The following is a 15,666-nucleotide window of genomic DNA, read 5'->3' on the forward strand; positions in this document are numbered from 1 at the left end:
GATTCTGTTTTGGGGACTAAGGGCTATGAAAACTCGTTTTCTGCTTTTTTTTTTTTTTTTTTTTTTTTGCGACAGAGTTTCGCTCTTTTTGCCCAGGCTGGAGTGCAATGGCATGATCTTGGCTCACTGCAACCTCCACCTCCCAGGTTCAAGCGATTCTCCTGCCTCAGCCTCCTGAGTAGCTGGGATTACAGGCGTGTGCCCCCACACCCTGCTAATTCTTATTTTTAGTAGAGACGGGGTTTCTCCATGTTGGTCAGGCTGGTCTCGAACTCCTGACCTCAGGTGATCTGCCCACCTCAGCCTCCTAAAGTGCTGGGATTACAGGCGTGAGCCACTGCACCCGGCCTTCTGCCTTTAGCTTTGATGCACAATTACTTATTTTCAAATTTTTAAAAACTCATCAGATAATCCCCTACTGCAGAGACCTTTGAACACCAAAAAAAAAAAAAAAAAAAATCAATGATCAACACATTAAATTATTGCCTATGAAAAAGGCAGCACCATTGTTTGTAATCCTCTTATTGACTCCCAGGATATCTTCTCCCTCTGCTTTGATGTCACCCTCTTCTCTGCCCTCCTTCCATGCACCTCACCTTTCTATTTCAGGTCTTGTAATTTCTATACCACATTTAGTCCCATAGTCCACAGCCCTGTCCCCATTTCTTCACTGTTTGCTCATTCTGGCTTTAGAATAAGTTCAGGATCCCTTGGTAGTTGAAAGTGACATACTGTTTCTTATATTTATGATCTTACTCTTCCATATCCTTCAGTATCTTCATGGTCAGGCATTTTAGTGAGTTTCTAATTGGGGCTATTTAATCAGTGTGGCTTCCCCAACCCTTGCCTTAGATGGGTCTTAAAATGAACACTCACAACCTTCTCCTATATTCTTTTAGGCCTGATCTCCATGGAAGAATTTCGTGCCATGTGGAAACTTTTTAGTTCTCACTACAGTGTTCTTATTGATGATTCCCAAGTCAATAAGCTTGCCAACATAATGGACTTGAACAAAGATGGAAGCATTGACTTTAATGAGTTTTTAAAGGCTTTCTATGTAGTGCATAGATATGAGGACTTGATGAAACCTGATGTCACCAACCTTGGCTAAACACAAATGAGAGCTTCCCTCGGGCTCCCTGTAAACAGCTAGGCCCAAATCACAAGTACAGTCCTTTCCAACACGCCTGAAATTCAGTCAGTAGCAGAGAAAAGCAGATCCCAATTCATCCCACAAACAGATGCATAGTATGGGTTTTGGAAGTCCCTAGCAAGCTGTTATTGGTAAGATTAGGTTAAATGTCAGTAATAGGATTTGGTTTCAGCATTAGTACCTACATATTGCCAGCAAGAAACTGGGTTTGAGCCTAGTGGTGTTCTCCTGAGTGCCATCTAACCAGGAGGCCAGAGCGGTTTGAAACCATCCTGAAAGGAACTCACACAGCACAAGAGAAAACTACTAAGCACGACATCTGTGAGTGACTGAGGGAGACAGGAGGAATACCAGGTTATTCATGGAATAAAGTCTTTCCATCTTTAAACTGTGCTCTTCTTTGGAGATTTTATAAGCCAGTGATCCTCAATTAAGGGATCCACCCTTCAGGGATGAGAACCATATTGGATTCTTGGGGGCAATCTGTGGGAGTGTATTGTTTGAAAAAGCGTATTTTTTTGTGTGTGTATGTTGGAGATACAAAGTGAATACACTTGGATTGAGCTCTATAATTAATATGGTTTGACACCTTCATTGGTAAGATGGAGGCTTGCTTATGCATACTGTTAAATGAAAATTGTAGGAGCCCATTGTTTTGGACTAAGCTCCTTCACCAGGCCCCAACAGACTAGACTAAAAGTCAAAATGGGGTCACCCATGCTGAGGTCCTGTGTCATCTCAGGCCAGCTTCAATTGGCATAATAATGAAGTTCCCTCTGCCTTACAACAAAAAGTAACCTGATGTTAACCAATCAATTATTTGTTTATTATTATTTCCCTGCTGTCTTACAAGCAAGGTAACTTTGAAACAACCAGTCTGCTTTTTATCCTTTGGTTCTGCTTTCTTCAGTTTTTCTCTGTCTATAAAACCAACCTCCTCTGCTCAGCTTATCAGAACACTTTATTTTTATGGAAGGAAGTGTTGCCTGATTCTAGAATCACAAACAAAGCCAGTTAAGATCTTTAAATGTTATCTTTTGACCAATCTGGTGACCATAAAAGGGACCATAAGGAGACTACTAATTACTCTTAAGGGCCTCTTGAGGAATGCAGATGTGCTGCTGACCCCTTTCAGGTCCCCTGTCTTCCTCACAGAGTCCTGGGTGTTGTAAATAAGTTTCTTTTGGGCCAGACTCTGCTGTTTTTGCATTGAGACCCCTGAATCTTTTGGCTTTCAAATCCAAGGTAAATGCCATGAGTGAGCATTTGGCTTTGGGGTACTGCTATGATTTGAATATGGTGTATCCCCTCTGAAACTCATGTTAAAATTTTATTGCCATTTTGGCCATGTTGGGAGGTGGGGTCTTTAAGAAGTGATTAGGTCTTTAAGAGGGATTAGTGCCTTTCTCATGGGAACAAGTTAGCGATTGAAGAAGTTCAGCCCCCTTTTCTCTGGTGTGTGAGTGCTCTCTCTCCCCTGCTCCTTTCACTTTTCCACCATGCTATAAAAGAGCATGAGGGCCTCACTGGATGCAGCCACCCAATCTTGGACTTCCCAGCCTCCAGAACCATGAGCTAAATAAACCTCCATTCTTTATAAATTACTCAGTTGCAGGTATTCTGTTATAGCAACACAAAACAAACTAAAACAAGTACCAAGGGTTTGTGCCATAAGAGGACACATGGCTTTTGGGTTTGCAGTGGATGATGAGTCACCGGCAAGGGCTGCAGTTTTAAAGGTAACTGACAGTAGTTGCAGTAACTGACTGTTACTGTAGGAGTGAGCCTGGCTTTCAGAATTCACAGCTATCTATCCACTTTATTTCTTCTCTTCTTGTATGCTGAGGTAAGAAAAATCATTAGCTAAGTTAAAGGGATTTCAGAGCCAAAACCGACTTGGCTCTGAGAGACCCAAGTTCCAACATAAAAATAGGATCCTTAATTTCTAAAGAACTGAGTACTCTTGGCTTTAGGGTGCCCCTTTGTTAGTGGTTCTTTCCCTCCCATGGACAGCTATAGGTTTCCTATTTGTCATGTTTTTGTGTCCTGAGAACTTGGTCAACCAACCAAAAGGTTGGGAGTTGCCAAGAATACGGCTAGACAGAAATGTGGGTTGCACCCTATTTGTGACTAGCATACTGACTGTTATGTCTAAATCTTTCTTTCTTTTGGCTATCTTTGGTAGTCTGGATTTTGATCTAGAAAGATTAATAAGAAACATAATGGACACCCCAAGTTCTAATTCATGCAAATATAGTCCCCCTTTAGGGACTCCAGACAGCTATGTATTCAAACATTATGGTCCATTCTTGTGCACGTTTTTAAACCTATGGGCAGATTATACCAAAGACTTGGCCAGGCACAGTGGCTCACGCCTGTAATCCCAGCACTGTGGGAGGCCGAGATGGGTGGGTCACTTGAGGTTAAGAGTTTGAGACCAGCCTGACCAACATGGTGAAACCCTGTCTCTACTAAAAATACAAAATTAGCCTGGCATGGTGGTGCACACCTGTAATCCCAGGTACTCGGGAGGCTGAGGCAGCAGAATCACTTGAACCCAGGAGGCAGAGGTTGCAGTGAGCCAAGATCGCACCATTGCACTCCAGCCTGTGCAACAAGAGTGAAACTCCATCTCAAAAAAAAAGAAAAACAAAAAAAGATTATACCAAGGACCATTTGGAGTCCCAGTGGCCTTTAAGTGGACTGTTCAAGCCTCCCAAAGTTGTTTATTCTTTCTTTCTTTTTTTTTTTTTTTTTGAGAGGGAGTCTCGCCCTGTCTCCCAGGCTGGAGTGCAATGGCGCAATATTGGCTCACTGCAACCTCTGCCTCCCGGGTTCAAGCAATTCTCCTGCCTCAGCTTCCCAAGTAGCTAGGATTACAGGCGCGCACCACCACGCCTGGCTGATTTGTATCTTTAGTAGAGACGGAGTTTCACCATGTTGGCCAGGCTGGTCTCGAACTCCTGACCTCGTGATTCACTCGCCTCAGCCTCCCAAAGTGCTGGGATTACAGGCATGAGCCACCACGCCCGACCTCTTTTTATTCTTAGAACTAAATTAGCAGACTGTAGCTATAGGGTTAAAGTCTGAATGGGATGTATATAATTGATTAGCATGTAGAGGCTTCTAAGCTCTCTTTCTCTCTGTCCTCCCCTGCCTACTTAGAATCTGCTGACATTTTTGCTTGGTTACCTGCCCAGGATTCCAAAATAGCCTTTTTAAAAGATTCATTGCAAAGAGCTAATGAAAGGCTAGAAATGGAAGATATCCCCCACACCAAGGATGGTAAAACTGATGTAACTCCTACTGCTCCTCTCTATCCTACTTTGCCTGAATATTTAGTCTATTAATACTCTGTCTGAATTGCCTTTCTTCTGTGAAAAAAAAAACAATACAAAACAGTTAAATAGTTTCCTTGTAGCATAAAACCACCTGAAAATTCAGGAGATGATCCTGGAGTGATTTACATTACCTGGATAAAAATAGCTCAGGGCCATAGGTTAAAAATTTTGCAAACCCACGGAAGACCTTTAAAAATTTTCTGAAGAATTTACAGTCTTTTTTTTTTTTTTTTTTTTTTTGAGACAGAGTCTTGCTCTTGTCACTCAGGCTAGAGTGCAGTGGTGCAGTCTCGGCTCACGGCAACCTCCGCCTCCCAGGTTCAAGCAATTCTCCTGCCTCAACCTCCTAAGTAGCTGGGATTACAGGCACCCACCACCATGCCCGGCCAATTTTTGTACTTTTAGTAGAGACGGGGTTTCGCCATTTAGACCAAGCTAGTCTCGAACTCCTGACCTCAAATGATTTGCCCGCCTCAGCCTCCCAAAGTGCTGAGATTACAGGCGTGAGCCACCAGGCCCAGCCAGAATTCAGTCTTAATTATAACTTAAGATCCCGGGATGGGGGCCGGGCATGGTGGCTCACACCTGTAATCCCAGCACTTTGGGAGGCCGAGGCGGGTGGATCACGAGGTCAGGAGATTGAGACCATCCTGGCTAACATGGTGAAACCCGTCTGTACTAAAAATACAAAAAAAAAAAAAAAAAAAAAAGCCGGGTGTGGTGGCAGGCGCCTGTAGTCCCAGCAACTCAGAATGGCGTGAACCCGGGAGGCAGAGCTTGCAGTGAGCCGAGATGGCGCCACTGCACTCCATCCTGGGTGACAGAGCGAGACTCTGTCTCAAAAAAAAAAAAAAAAAAAAGATGCCAGGATACCTGATCTACACCAACTAATATACATGTTGGTGGGATCTGGAAAGCCCAGAAATGGATGAAAGAGGCAGAATGCTATTTTCCTAAGAGTTAGTGACCTGACAAGCCCCACCTGGTCCATTTACGGGTCAGACAAACTCTGAAAGATCGCAAATGACCTTAGGAAAGCTATTTCCAAAGTATTTCAGCTCTATGGCAACCAACAACCTAGAATGACTTGTGGGCCTGCCCCAGGGCATTCCAATAAGCAACCCCTAAAACTGCAGTTCCGAAAAAATAGTTGTCATTTGTGCAAATGATCAAAACATTGAAAAAGGGACTGCTCCCAAAGAATTTGAGAGAAGCCCTTAAAAACAAGCTGCCTACCTCTGATCATCTCTGTTAACCACCAAGACTGACAGGCCTCCGAAGACAGCTCTGGTAAGTTTCTACTAGTTATTTTTTGCCCTGTTTGTTAAAAAGCTCTGCCCTGAAGGCAATGATCTAAGTAAGGAACAAGATTTTGAAATTCTTTCTAAAAGAAATTTATATCTGTAAAGGAAATCTCCATTTGTAAGGGTATCTCCCTCTCTGCGCCTAAAGCATTAGAAACTTTTACAATGAGAAAGGCACTGGCTTAAAAGCTTGCATATCAACCTTTACCTTTGTTTAAGTTGCTTTTCCTGTCCATCTTGTCTTTTTTTTTTTGAGACAGAGTCTCGCTCTGTCTCCCAGGCTGGAGTGCAGTGGCGCGATCTCGGCTCACTGCAAGCTCCGCCTCCTGGGTTGGTTCACCCCATTCTCCTGCCTCAGCCTCCCCAGTAGCTGGGACTACAGGCGCCGGCCACCACGCCCGGCCAATTTTTTTTTGTATTTTTAGTAGAGACGAGGTTTCACAGTATTAGGCAGGATAGTCTCGATCTCCTGACCTCGTGTTCCGCCCACCTCGGACTCCCAAAGTGCTGGGATTACAGGCGTGAGCCACCACGCCCGACCCGGCAAATGAATCTTAATGAAAGCAATAAGATCTGCTTCTTTCTGTGTGTATGTTTGTATATCTATGTGTTATGTGTATCTGATATTTTCATACCAAAATATATAAAAGAGCTCTATTTAATTGGCTTAAAGAAAACGTGTTTAAAGTCATTAATTGTAAAGCAAGCATATTTTTCCCCTAAATTTACTAGTCAAACAAGCTTATTACCTCTTAGATGTATAATAAAGCTATAAAGCCAACCAAAGAGCAAAATACATGAAAACAAATCTTGATACCTATCAGTCATGGTGATACAGAAAGGCTGGGCTCCTGGCTAAACCCAATCCATAAGCCTGGAACCTCGGCCCTAAGTGAAAACAGCTGACCCCATTTTTCCAGCCAAATGTTGCCATTTTTGGCCTGCCCTGCCCCTATCCTTTGCCGATAAAAGACTTCAGCTGGCAGAGCAACACAAGTGGCTGAATGTCAAGGATACAAGCAGCTGAGTGGTGAGCAGAAAAGCAGTGCGCATCAGAGACTATGGATAGACACGGCTAACTTCAGACGGTGCGGCTTCGGAGAGGAGCCCAGGCAGAGACGGCCGGGCTTCAGGGAAACATCACCTTCCCATCCCCTTTCCAGCCTCCCTTTCTGCTGAGAGCCACCCACCGCTCAATAAAGTCTTCTGCATTCATCACCTTTCAAACAGTTCATGTGGCCTGATTCTTCCTGGACTTCGGACATGAACCCGGGTTCCGAGAGGGCAGGGTTTGCCACCCTGACCCTCCACTGACCCTGGTTGGCACTTGGCCATCCCTGGATGGCAGAGCTGAAAGAGCATTGGTTGTAACATGCTTGGACGCTGCTGCAGGGCCCACAAGAGCCTGCTCCCACCAGAGAAGAGCGACCAGTCCGTCCCAGGATTCATTTGCTCTGGTTCCTGCACTCACTCGCTTGCACGCTCCCTCCTGCGAAGAGTAGCCAGTGGCGGGCTGAGTGGAATGAGCTACTCCAGTTCCCGCCCACGAAGGAGTTCAAGAGAACTATCCCGTCTCAGTGGGAAGGGAAAAAAAGCAGAGTGGAAGAACCGTGTTTAACCTATTAATCTTTTTGCTTCTGTAGTACTTCAGTTTCCTGATTTTTTTTGAAAAATAACTTGAGGTGATGGCTAGCTTTGCTTAATGAACAACTCAAGCATAATTGTTAAAAATGAGTAAATTGGGTGTATGTAAATGGATACAAATTGATAAATGAACTTTTCAGTTTTGAAAACCTTTTACGGTAACTTAAAGTCCTGTTATGATTAAGTAATATTCATGAACTGTCTGAGTCATTTCCAATTAAGTTAGAATACTGAAACATTAATTTGAACATAACTTTAAATTTATTTTTGGCTTCTTAAATTTTATAGAAAGACTAACTATGGCTGGCTGGGCGCGGTGGCTCACGCCTGTAATCCCAGCACTTTGGGAGGCCGAGGCAGGCGGATCACGAGGTCAGGAGTTCCAGATCAGCCTGGACAACATGGTGAAACCCCATCTCTACTAAAAATACAAAAATTTGCCGGGCGTGGTGGTGGGCGCCTGTAATCCCAGCTACTCAGAGGCTGAGGCAGGAGAATTGCTTGAACCCGGGAGGTGGAGGTTGCAGTGAGATCGCGCCACTGCACTCCAGCCTGGGTGACAGAGCAAGACTCTGTTTCAAAAAAGAAAAAAAAACAAAGACTAAATATATTTTAGTCTGTTTAAAGAAAAGCTATGGAAAAATAAATATATTTTGGTCTGTTAATATGAAAAATTGTACTTTGAGAAAGCGCATATTTCTAGAAATTATGAAACTTAATTTATAGAATACTGATTCACAATTGCAAAGGATGAAAAATTCTAATAATTAAAACTAAAGGAATTCTGTATGCAAACTGAAGAAAGTAAGATGTGTTTTGGTGAGGAAAAAATAAAAGGATATTTTTTTCTTAAGAATAATTTTGTCTAATTTGGAGGTTATTTAAAGGTTGTTTCAAAATAAGGATTTAGGAAGGAAATAGAAACGAGGTAGGGAGGAACCTGTAAGAGCGATGTCAAGAAAGTTATAAGTATGAAAATGTATGTTTGGCTTAAAAAACAGTTGAAAAGAGAAAAAGTAATTTTTTTTGTATGAGGAAGAATTTTTGTTGTCAAAATGATACAGGAAAAAAGAAAGTAAATTTTTGTCATAAAGTAGAATGATTGGTTGCTCCAATATGAAAAAGAAGGAAGTATAGAACAAAACTGAAGGTTTAAGCAAGTTGTACAAGATTTGAGCAAGTTCTAAGAGGTCTGAGCAAGTTGTAGGTGTGTAGGAGATAAATCCTATGAAAAGAATTTTGTAGGCCAGGCGAGGTGGCTCACACTTGTAATCCCAGCACTTTGGGAGGCCGAGGTGGACGGATCACTTGAGGTCAGGAGTTCGAGACCAGCCTGCCCAAGATGGCAAACCCCGTCTCTGCTAAAAATAAAAAAATCAGCTGGGCGTGGTGGTGCATGCCTGTAATCCCAGCTACTCAGGAGGCTGAGGCAGGAGAATCACTTGAACCTGTGAGGCAGAGGCTGCAGTGAGCCGCAACTGCGCCATTGCACTCCATCCTGGGTGACACAGCAAGACCCTGTCTCAAAAAAAAAAAAAAAGGATTTTGTATTTGATCAAGTTGGCAAAAATTGGAAGGGAATTATTTATAGGGTTTTCTAAAAATTAAGCTTTGAGATCAAAAGTACACTAATACAAAACTAAAATTTAGTCCCCTGTGTTAAAACAAGTTTTCTTAGAGTATTCATCTGCTTTTTCTTCCAGAGACCTTTTTTTGTATTAAATGTGTAAACAGTAGTCCTCATTTTACAAATTCAAAATCAGACAAATGTATGAGGGTGTATAATTGGTATATTTATAAACTGTATCACCCAAAAAACCACTGTGATCACAATCTATATTACATTCAACGTTTACGTATTTACATGATACTTACTGCAAAGTAAATACAAAATGAACTCCCATCAGCTTAGGTCAGAACACAGGTGATATAATTTCAGAACAAAGGCAGTTTTTTCAACAACAATAACAAAAAAACAGAAGTCTCCCAAGTACCAATTCACTATTTTGTGGGAAAATGCGGAAAGACTAATTATAAGAGTTCCGGCCGGGCGCGGTGGCTCACGCTTGTAATCCCAGCACTTTGGGAGGCCGAGGCGGGCGGATCACGAGGTCAGGAGATCGAGACCACGGTGAAACCCCGTCTCTACTAAAAAATACAAAAAATTAGCCGGGCGTGGTGGCGGGCGCCTGTAGTCCCAGCTACTCAGAGAGGCTGAGGCAGGAGAATGGCGTGAACCCGGGAGGTGGAGCTTGCACTGAGCCGAGATTGCGCCACTGCACTCCAGCCTGGGCGACAGAGCGAGACTCCATCTCAAAAAAAAAAAAAAAAAAAAGAGTTCCATTCAGGTTTAGTCAGTAAGATATGTTGTTTGTTTGTTTTGTTTTTAGCGACAGGGTCTCACTCTGTCATCTGGGCTGGAGTGCAGTGGTGCAATTATAGCTCACTGCAGCCTCGAACTCCTGGGCTCAATGAATCCTCCCACCTCAGCCTCCTAAAGCACTGGGATTACATACATGAGACACCACACTCAGTCTAGTAAGATATGTTTTTGTTACTGAAATACAGCTAAAGTTTTAGATTTTACTCACCAAGATAACAGTACTTCTGGTTTACAATTGACCTTAAGATAGTGGATACTAATATATATACATTTTGACATTTTTTTAAAAAGTCTTCAAAACTTAATACAATTCTGAAAGTATATGTGCCTTGCCATCCGTTCAATAAACATGATTTATTTTTATACAGGTCACAAAAGTTCAATTAACTAGAATTCTATATCTATTGCCTGCCTGCTAGGTTTCAGTCTTAAGTCTGACTATATCAAAAACAGCAGTTCAGAATTTATTTTATAAAATTAATCCCAAGAGTTACTGGGTAGCTTTTAAAGTATTTTACTGCTTATAATACAACTCACTAGAGAGTCTACACCCGTGGCTCCTGACATCAGAATTATCTGGGGAGCTCTTTAAAAAATACATGGGATCCACATCATAGCTAATTACACTAAGAATCGAGAATGTCTGTATTTTTTAATGTTCCCGGGTGATAATGCTATGCAGCCTAGTGTGGGAAACCCTGACCTACCACTGAGCCTATGGTTCTCAATTTTTCAGGTGCATTGGAATCACTGGGGGAAACTTGAAAAATTCAAAGCAAGGCAAAACCAAAAACCAGATGTACTTCAGTAAATTGAGAGTAGTGTGCAGGAACCAGCATCTGAAACAACCATTGCAGTTGGTCCAAAACGACTCAGAAACACTGCACCCCTTTTGTCAGATATCATATTACAATGAGTACATTCAGCAATTTAGGTGACATTGTCCTGCAAGCCCTAATGAATCCTGCCCTAGGCAGTTTTAGCAAGTGTTTGAGGGCAACACTCAGCCTTTTCAAATAAAATATATGTATACTCTTAAATATTAGGTCAAAGTCAACTGAATTGTGAGACCATCATTCAATCATTCATTAAAGAAGACAAATGCCCTTTCAAACAATTTAAACTTTTTTTTTTTTTTTTTTTTGAGACAGAGTCTTGCTCTGTCACCCAGGCCGGAGGCCAATGGTGCCGTTTCGGCTCACTGCAACTTCCGCCTCCCAGGTTCAAGCAATTCTTCTGCCTCGGCCTCCCAAGTAGCTGGGACTACAGGTGCGTGCCACCACACCTGGCTAATTTTTGTATTTTTAGTAGAGATAGGGTTTCACTATGTTGGCTAGGCTAGTTTTGAACTCCTGACCTCATGATCTGCCCACCTCGGCCTCCCAAAGTGCTGGAATTACAGGCATGAGCCACTGTGCCTGGCCACAATTTAAACTTTTAAACAAACCAGTTCTTAGCCCTGAACTTAAATCCAATGCTTTCTCCATCATTAGCCTGACACGTGATCAGAGGTAGTGATTCCAGCTTACCAAAAATGTAATGTGGATTATGGAAGATACACATTCATACATCTTTCATACAGGCTCTGCACAGTCTCTATGTAATAGAGATTAGAGACCAGTTGGATATTAAATAATACTGTAAAACAGTAAATAATACACTCTTGATTTTAAACAATGAAACCTCATAATATTTTCCTCACATAGTAAGTTTCTACATATAGTATCCAGAAAAAAATCTAGAAAACACTAAAGGTATCATGCTACCTCTTTGTGAAACTATTTACTAATTTTTCACCATCTCTATCATTATAAAGTGGGTCGTTGCTATACATCATTCCACTTCAAGATTTTTTTTTTTTTTTTTTGAGACGGAGTTTCACTCTTGTTGCCCAGGCTGGCGTGCAGTGGCACCATCTTGGCTCACTGCAACCTCTACCTCCTGGGTTCAAGCAATTCTCCTGCCTCAGCCTCCCGAGTAGCTGGGATTACAGGCATGTGCCACCACACCGAGCTAATTTTGTATTTTGAGTAGAAACAGGGTTTCACCATGTTGATCAGGCTGGTCTCGAACTCCTGACCTCAAGTGATCCACCTGCCTCGGCCTCCCAAAGTGCTGGGATTACAGGCGTGAGCCACTGCGCCTGGCCTAGATGTAATCTTTGAACCCAAAAGCTTCAAAAGCAGTGACAACGGCACTGGTTAGTAGAATCTATCTGGCATCTTGCTCACCTGAACTACACCCGAAGTGCTGTTATTTCCTGTGCGTGCACTTTTCCATTATGTTCTTCACAAGGCTCACCTCTTTTCCAGGGGTAGATGTGATTAAACAGCTGGCATTTCTTCTTAACTAAGCAATGAAAAGACAATTACTAAAAATCAGCATTGTATTGCCAGAAACGCAAGCCAGTTCATAAAATAAGAACTGGAAAGTTTTAAATCTATATTCATTAAGAAGCTAAAAAATTCATACGAATTTTTAACCACTTAGAGTCTAGACTCTAACCATTTTCCAGTTTATAAATGATTCGAGGTCAAAATAGTACATTTTAAAATTAAATAAAATTTGAAAAACTTACATATAAATATCAAAAACAAAGCAATATGATGTCTACTATTTAGGAAGAAAGGCATGGAGACACAGTAATCCTGGAATAAGGATTTCAAGATCTGATATAATGGTATAAGCCACTACCTCGACTTCAGTCTACACTTAAGCTATCTTAATCCAAATATAGGATAGGAGAAGAAAACATACAAACACAAATTGTCATGTCCTTTTAGCTGGTCTGGCAGTTAACTACTTTTCTCTTTCAAACTCCTGTCATTGCTGCTCTTTTTCCAACTCTTTTTTGCCTCCTTTGCTGCAGTTTAAGTGCTTTTTTTTTTTGAGACAGAGTCTTGCTCTGTCACCCAGGCTGGAGTGCAGTGGCACGATCTCAGCTCACTACAACCTCCACCTCCTGGGTTCAAGAGATTCTCCTGCCTCAGCCTCCCAAGCTGGGACTACAGGCTTGCACCACCGTGCTTAGCTAATTTTTGTATTTTTATTAGAGATGGGGGTTTCACCATATTGCCCAGGCTGGTCTCGAACTCCTGACCTGAAGTGATCTGCCTACCACAGCCTCCCAAAGTGCTGGGATTACAGGTGCGAGCCACCACGCCTGGCCTGTGCTCTTTTTTAAAAAAATTTGATGTTTTTTTCACAAAGCATCAGCATCTCTTTTCTTATATTCACCAACTCGGCAGGATAGTGTTTAGCCTCAGCAAACAAAGCATTAATATCCAACATAGAATGACAGTCTTTAAATTTTGAAATCTCTTGTTCCAGTGTGTCTGACAATACAACCTGGTTCTGTGCGAGTTCCTGGAGGGTTTGTTTTGATCTGTGCAGATCTGGCAAGTAATGAGAAAGCAATCCTTCTGCCAGTTGCTCCACAGCTTTGTTTTATAGTCAAGTCCTCTATTAACCCTTCATCTGGAGAAGTGTCACTTAAACCCAGCATGGGCTCCCGGGCTTCCAGGCTGTTGGGTGGCCTTATCAGGGCCCCGTCCAAGGACGATGGCCCAAGGACACTCATGTCCCTCCAGCTAGGAACAGGGAAGGGGCCTCATCTGCTTTTTTTTTTTTTTTTTTTTTTTTTTGAGACAGAGTTTCACTCTTGTTGCCCAGGCTGGAGTGCAATGGCGTAATCTCCACTCACTGCAACCTCCGCCTCCTGGTTTCAAGTAATTCTCCTGCCTCAGCCTCCTGAGATTACAGGTGTGTGCCACCATGCCAGGTTAATTTTTGTATTTTTAATAGAGATTGGGTTTCACCATGTTGGTTAGGCTGGTCTCGAACTCCTGACCTCGTGATCCGCCCACCTCAGCTTCCCAAAGTGATGGGATTACAGGCATGAGCCACTGCGGCCAGCCCTGTTTTTCAGATTTGAGAACACTTTTTTCTTTTAAGCTACCTATAGTTTACGACAATTTGATAAAGTTTATTTTTGTAAACAAAAATTGAAGGCCAAGGTGGGTGGATCACCTGAGGTCAGGAGTTTGAGACCAGCCTGGCCAACATGGTGAAATCCCATCTCTACTAAAATACAAAAATTAGCTGGGCGTGGTGGCACTCGCCTGTAGTCCCAGCTACTCGGGAGGCTGAGGCAAGAGAATCGCTTGAACCGGGGAGGTGGAGGTTGCAGTGAGCCAAGATCACGCCACTGCACTCCAGCCTGGGTGACAGAGTAAGACTCCGTTGAAGCATTTGCTTTTTCTTCCTACCTTATCCTCCAGAATTTGGAAACTATTCATGAGTATTCTTATTTTTATGGCAATCTGGTTATTCACATAAGTTCAATAAGAATTTGCTTGCTTTATAACAGGATACAATTGACAACACTGGTTAAAATACCAAGGCTTTGACTGGACTGTCATATTTGAGAATGTGCAGAAAATGCCTGCTTTCAAGGGTTCCGAGCCTTACAGTGTGGAAAAAAAGTCACTCTCAAGATATTAGATACTACAGGCAAAGTCTGATGTCTGCCTTAGTTTGGCTTTTTATTACTGAGCGGTTTTAATTTTAATTTTATTTTTGAGACAGAGTCTCTCTTTCTTTTCCCCACACATGCCCAGCTAATTTTGTATTTTAGTAGAGACGGGGTTTCTCCATGTTGGTCAGGCTGGTCTCGAACTCCCGACCTCAGGTGATCTGCCCGCCTCAGCCTTCCAGAGTGATGGGATTACAGGTGTGAGCCGCTGTGCCTGGCAATTGCTGTTTTTAAGACATTGAATTTTAGAGTAGTTTATAATGTGGCAAAAACTAAATTATAAGGAAAAGGATATCTACAAGTGGAGTGCTATCCTAACAAAAACTGAAATATGTGTCAATAACTTTGGGACAAGGTGTTAGTGTGCCTGGACCAAACTGAGGATCGGGCTGCTATTTCTTGTGGCCCAATAACGAGATGCAGATGAACTGGAGAGGAAGAGAGTTCTTATTTCTGCAACTGGCTACAGGGAGAAGGCCTGGAAATTATGGCCAGGCCAATTCAAAATTACAAAGTTTTCCAGAGCATATATACCTTCTAAGCTATATGTCTATGTGTTAAGTGTGCATTCATCTAAAGACTTAAGTGATTAACTTCTTTTAATTTATAACTAAGGTCTGAGTCCTGAAGACCTTCCTCTGGTGTCTCAGTAAATTTACTTAATCTAAATGGGTCCAAGTGCTGAGGTGATTACCCTTATCTTGTCTCCTGCTAAATCACGGAGGTTTGGGGAGTTCCTTCAGACCCCCAGTAAGCTTGTTTGCGGAGGCCTGGGGAGTTTCTTCAGACCCACAATAAAACATGTTTAATCCTAAACAGGTCCTGTTAAGAATTCCTTCGTTATCTTGCCATGCTTTAAGGCCCAGGAAAGGCCCAGACAAAACTCTTGGTGGGCTTTTGTTACATTCCAGCCTTTGTATAGGGCACTGGCTCTTTCAGCTTTTAATATTTAACTGAACCACTCAGTCAGTACTGAAACAGTTGTTATGGAGGCCTGTGTTAGTGAGACCTGGCCTGCCACATTAGGGCAGAGGCTGGAAAAGCAGTGAGGAAACAGGAAAACCTGGAAAATTAGCTAGGAAACTGCTATTGCAGGCTACAAAACATGGTTACACATGTTATGTGGTTTTGAAACAATTTCCAAAAGTGTAGTCTATGATAATATGGAAGATGGAAAAGCTTCTTAATGAAATTTGGATTTGACTAAGGAGGTCTACAGGCAAAATGTTGGAAGTGACAGCTGATTGGTCCTAGCTGTGTATAATAGAGTATAAGAAAAGAGATATGAGCCAAAGCAAAACCGGTTC

General features: G+C 42.3%; 1 protein-coding gene and 1 pseudogene across 18 annotated transcripts in view; one reads left to right on the forward strand and one right to left on the reverse strand.

Moving 5' to 3' along the window:
- Positions 1-1,541, forward strand: part of PPEF1 (protein phosphatase with EF-hand domain 1) — a 151,589-nt gene extending 150,048 nt beyond the window's left edge. For all 18 annotated transcript variants that reach the window (XM_063635001.1, XM_063634996.1, XM_063634995.1 and 15 more), the window contains one exon: positions 900-1,541. In XM_063635001.1, the coding sequence (XP_063491071.1) occupies positions 900-1,111 (212 nt within the window). In that variant the 3' untranslated portion in view covers positions 1,112-1,541. The remainder of the gene's footprint in view (positions 1-899) is intronic.
- Positions 1,542-12,594: 11,053 nt separating this feature from the next.
- Positions 12,595-13,419, reverse strand: LOC129475907 (biogenesis of lysosome-related organelles complex 1 subunit 6-like; annotated as a pseudogene).
- Positions 13,420-15,666: the final 2,247 nt, after the last annotated feature.

This window comes from Symphalangus syndactylus, chromosome X (assembly GCF_028878055.3).
Source record: "Symphalangus syndactylus isolate Jambi chromosome X, NHGRI_mSymSyn1-v2.1_pri, whole genome shotgun sequence".
NCBI lineage: Eukaryota > Metazoa > Chordata > Mammalia > Primates > Hylobatidae > Symphalangus > Symphalangus syndactylus.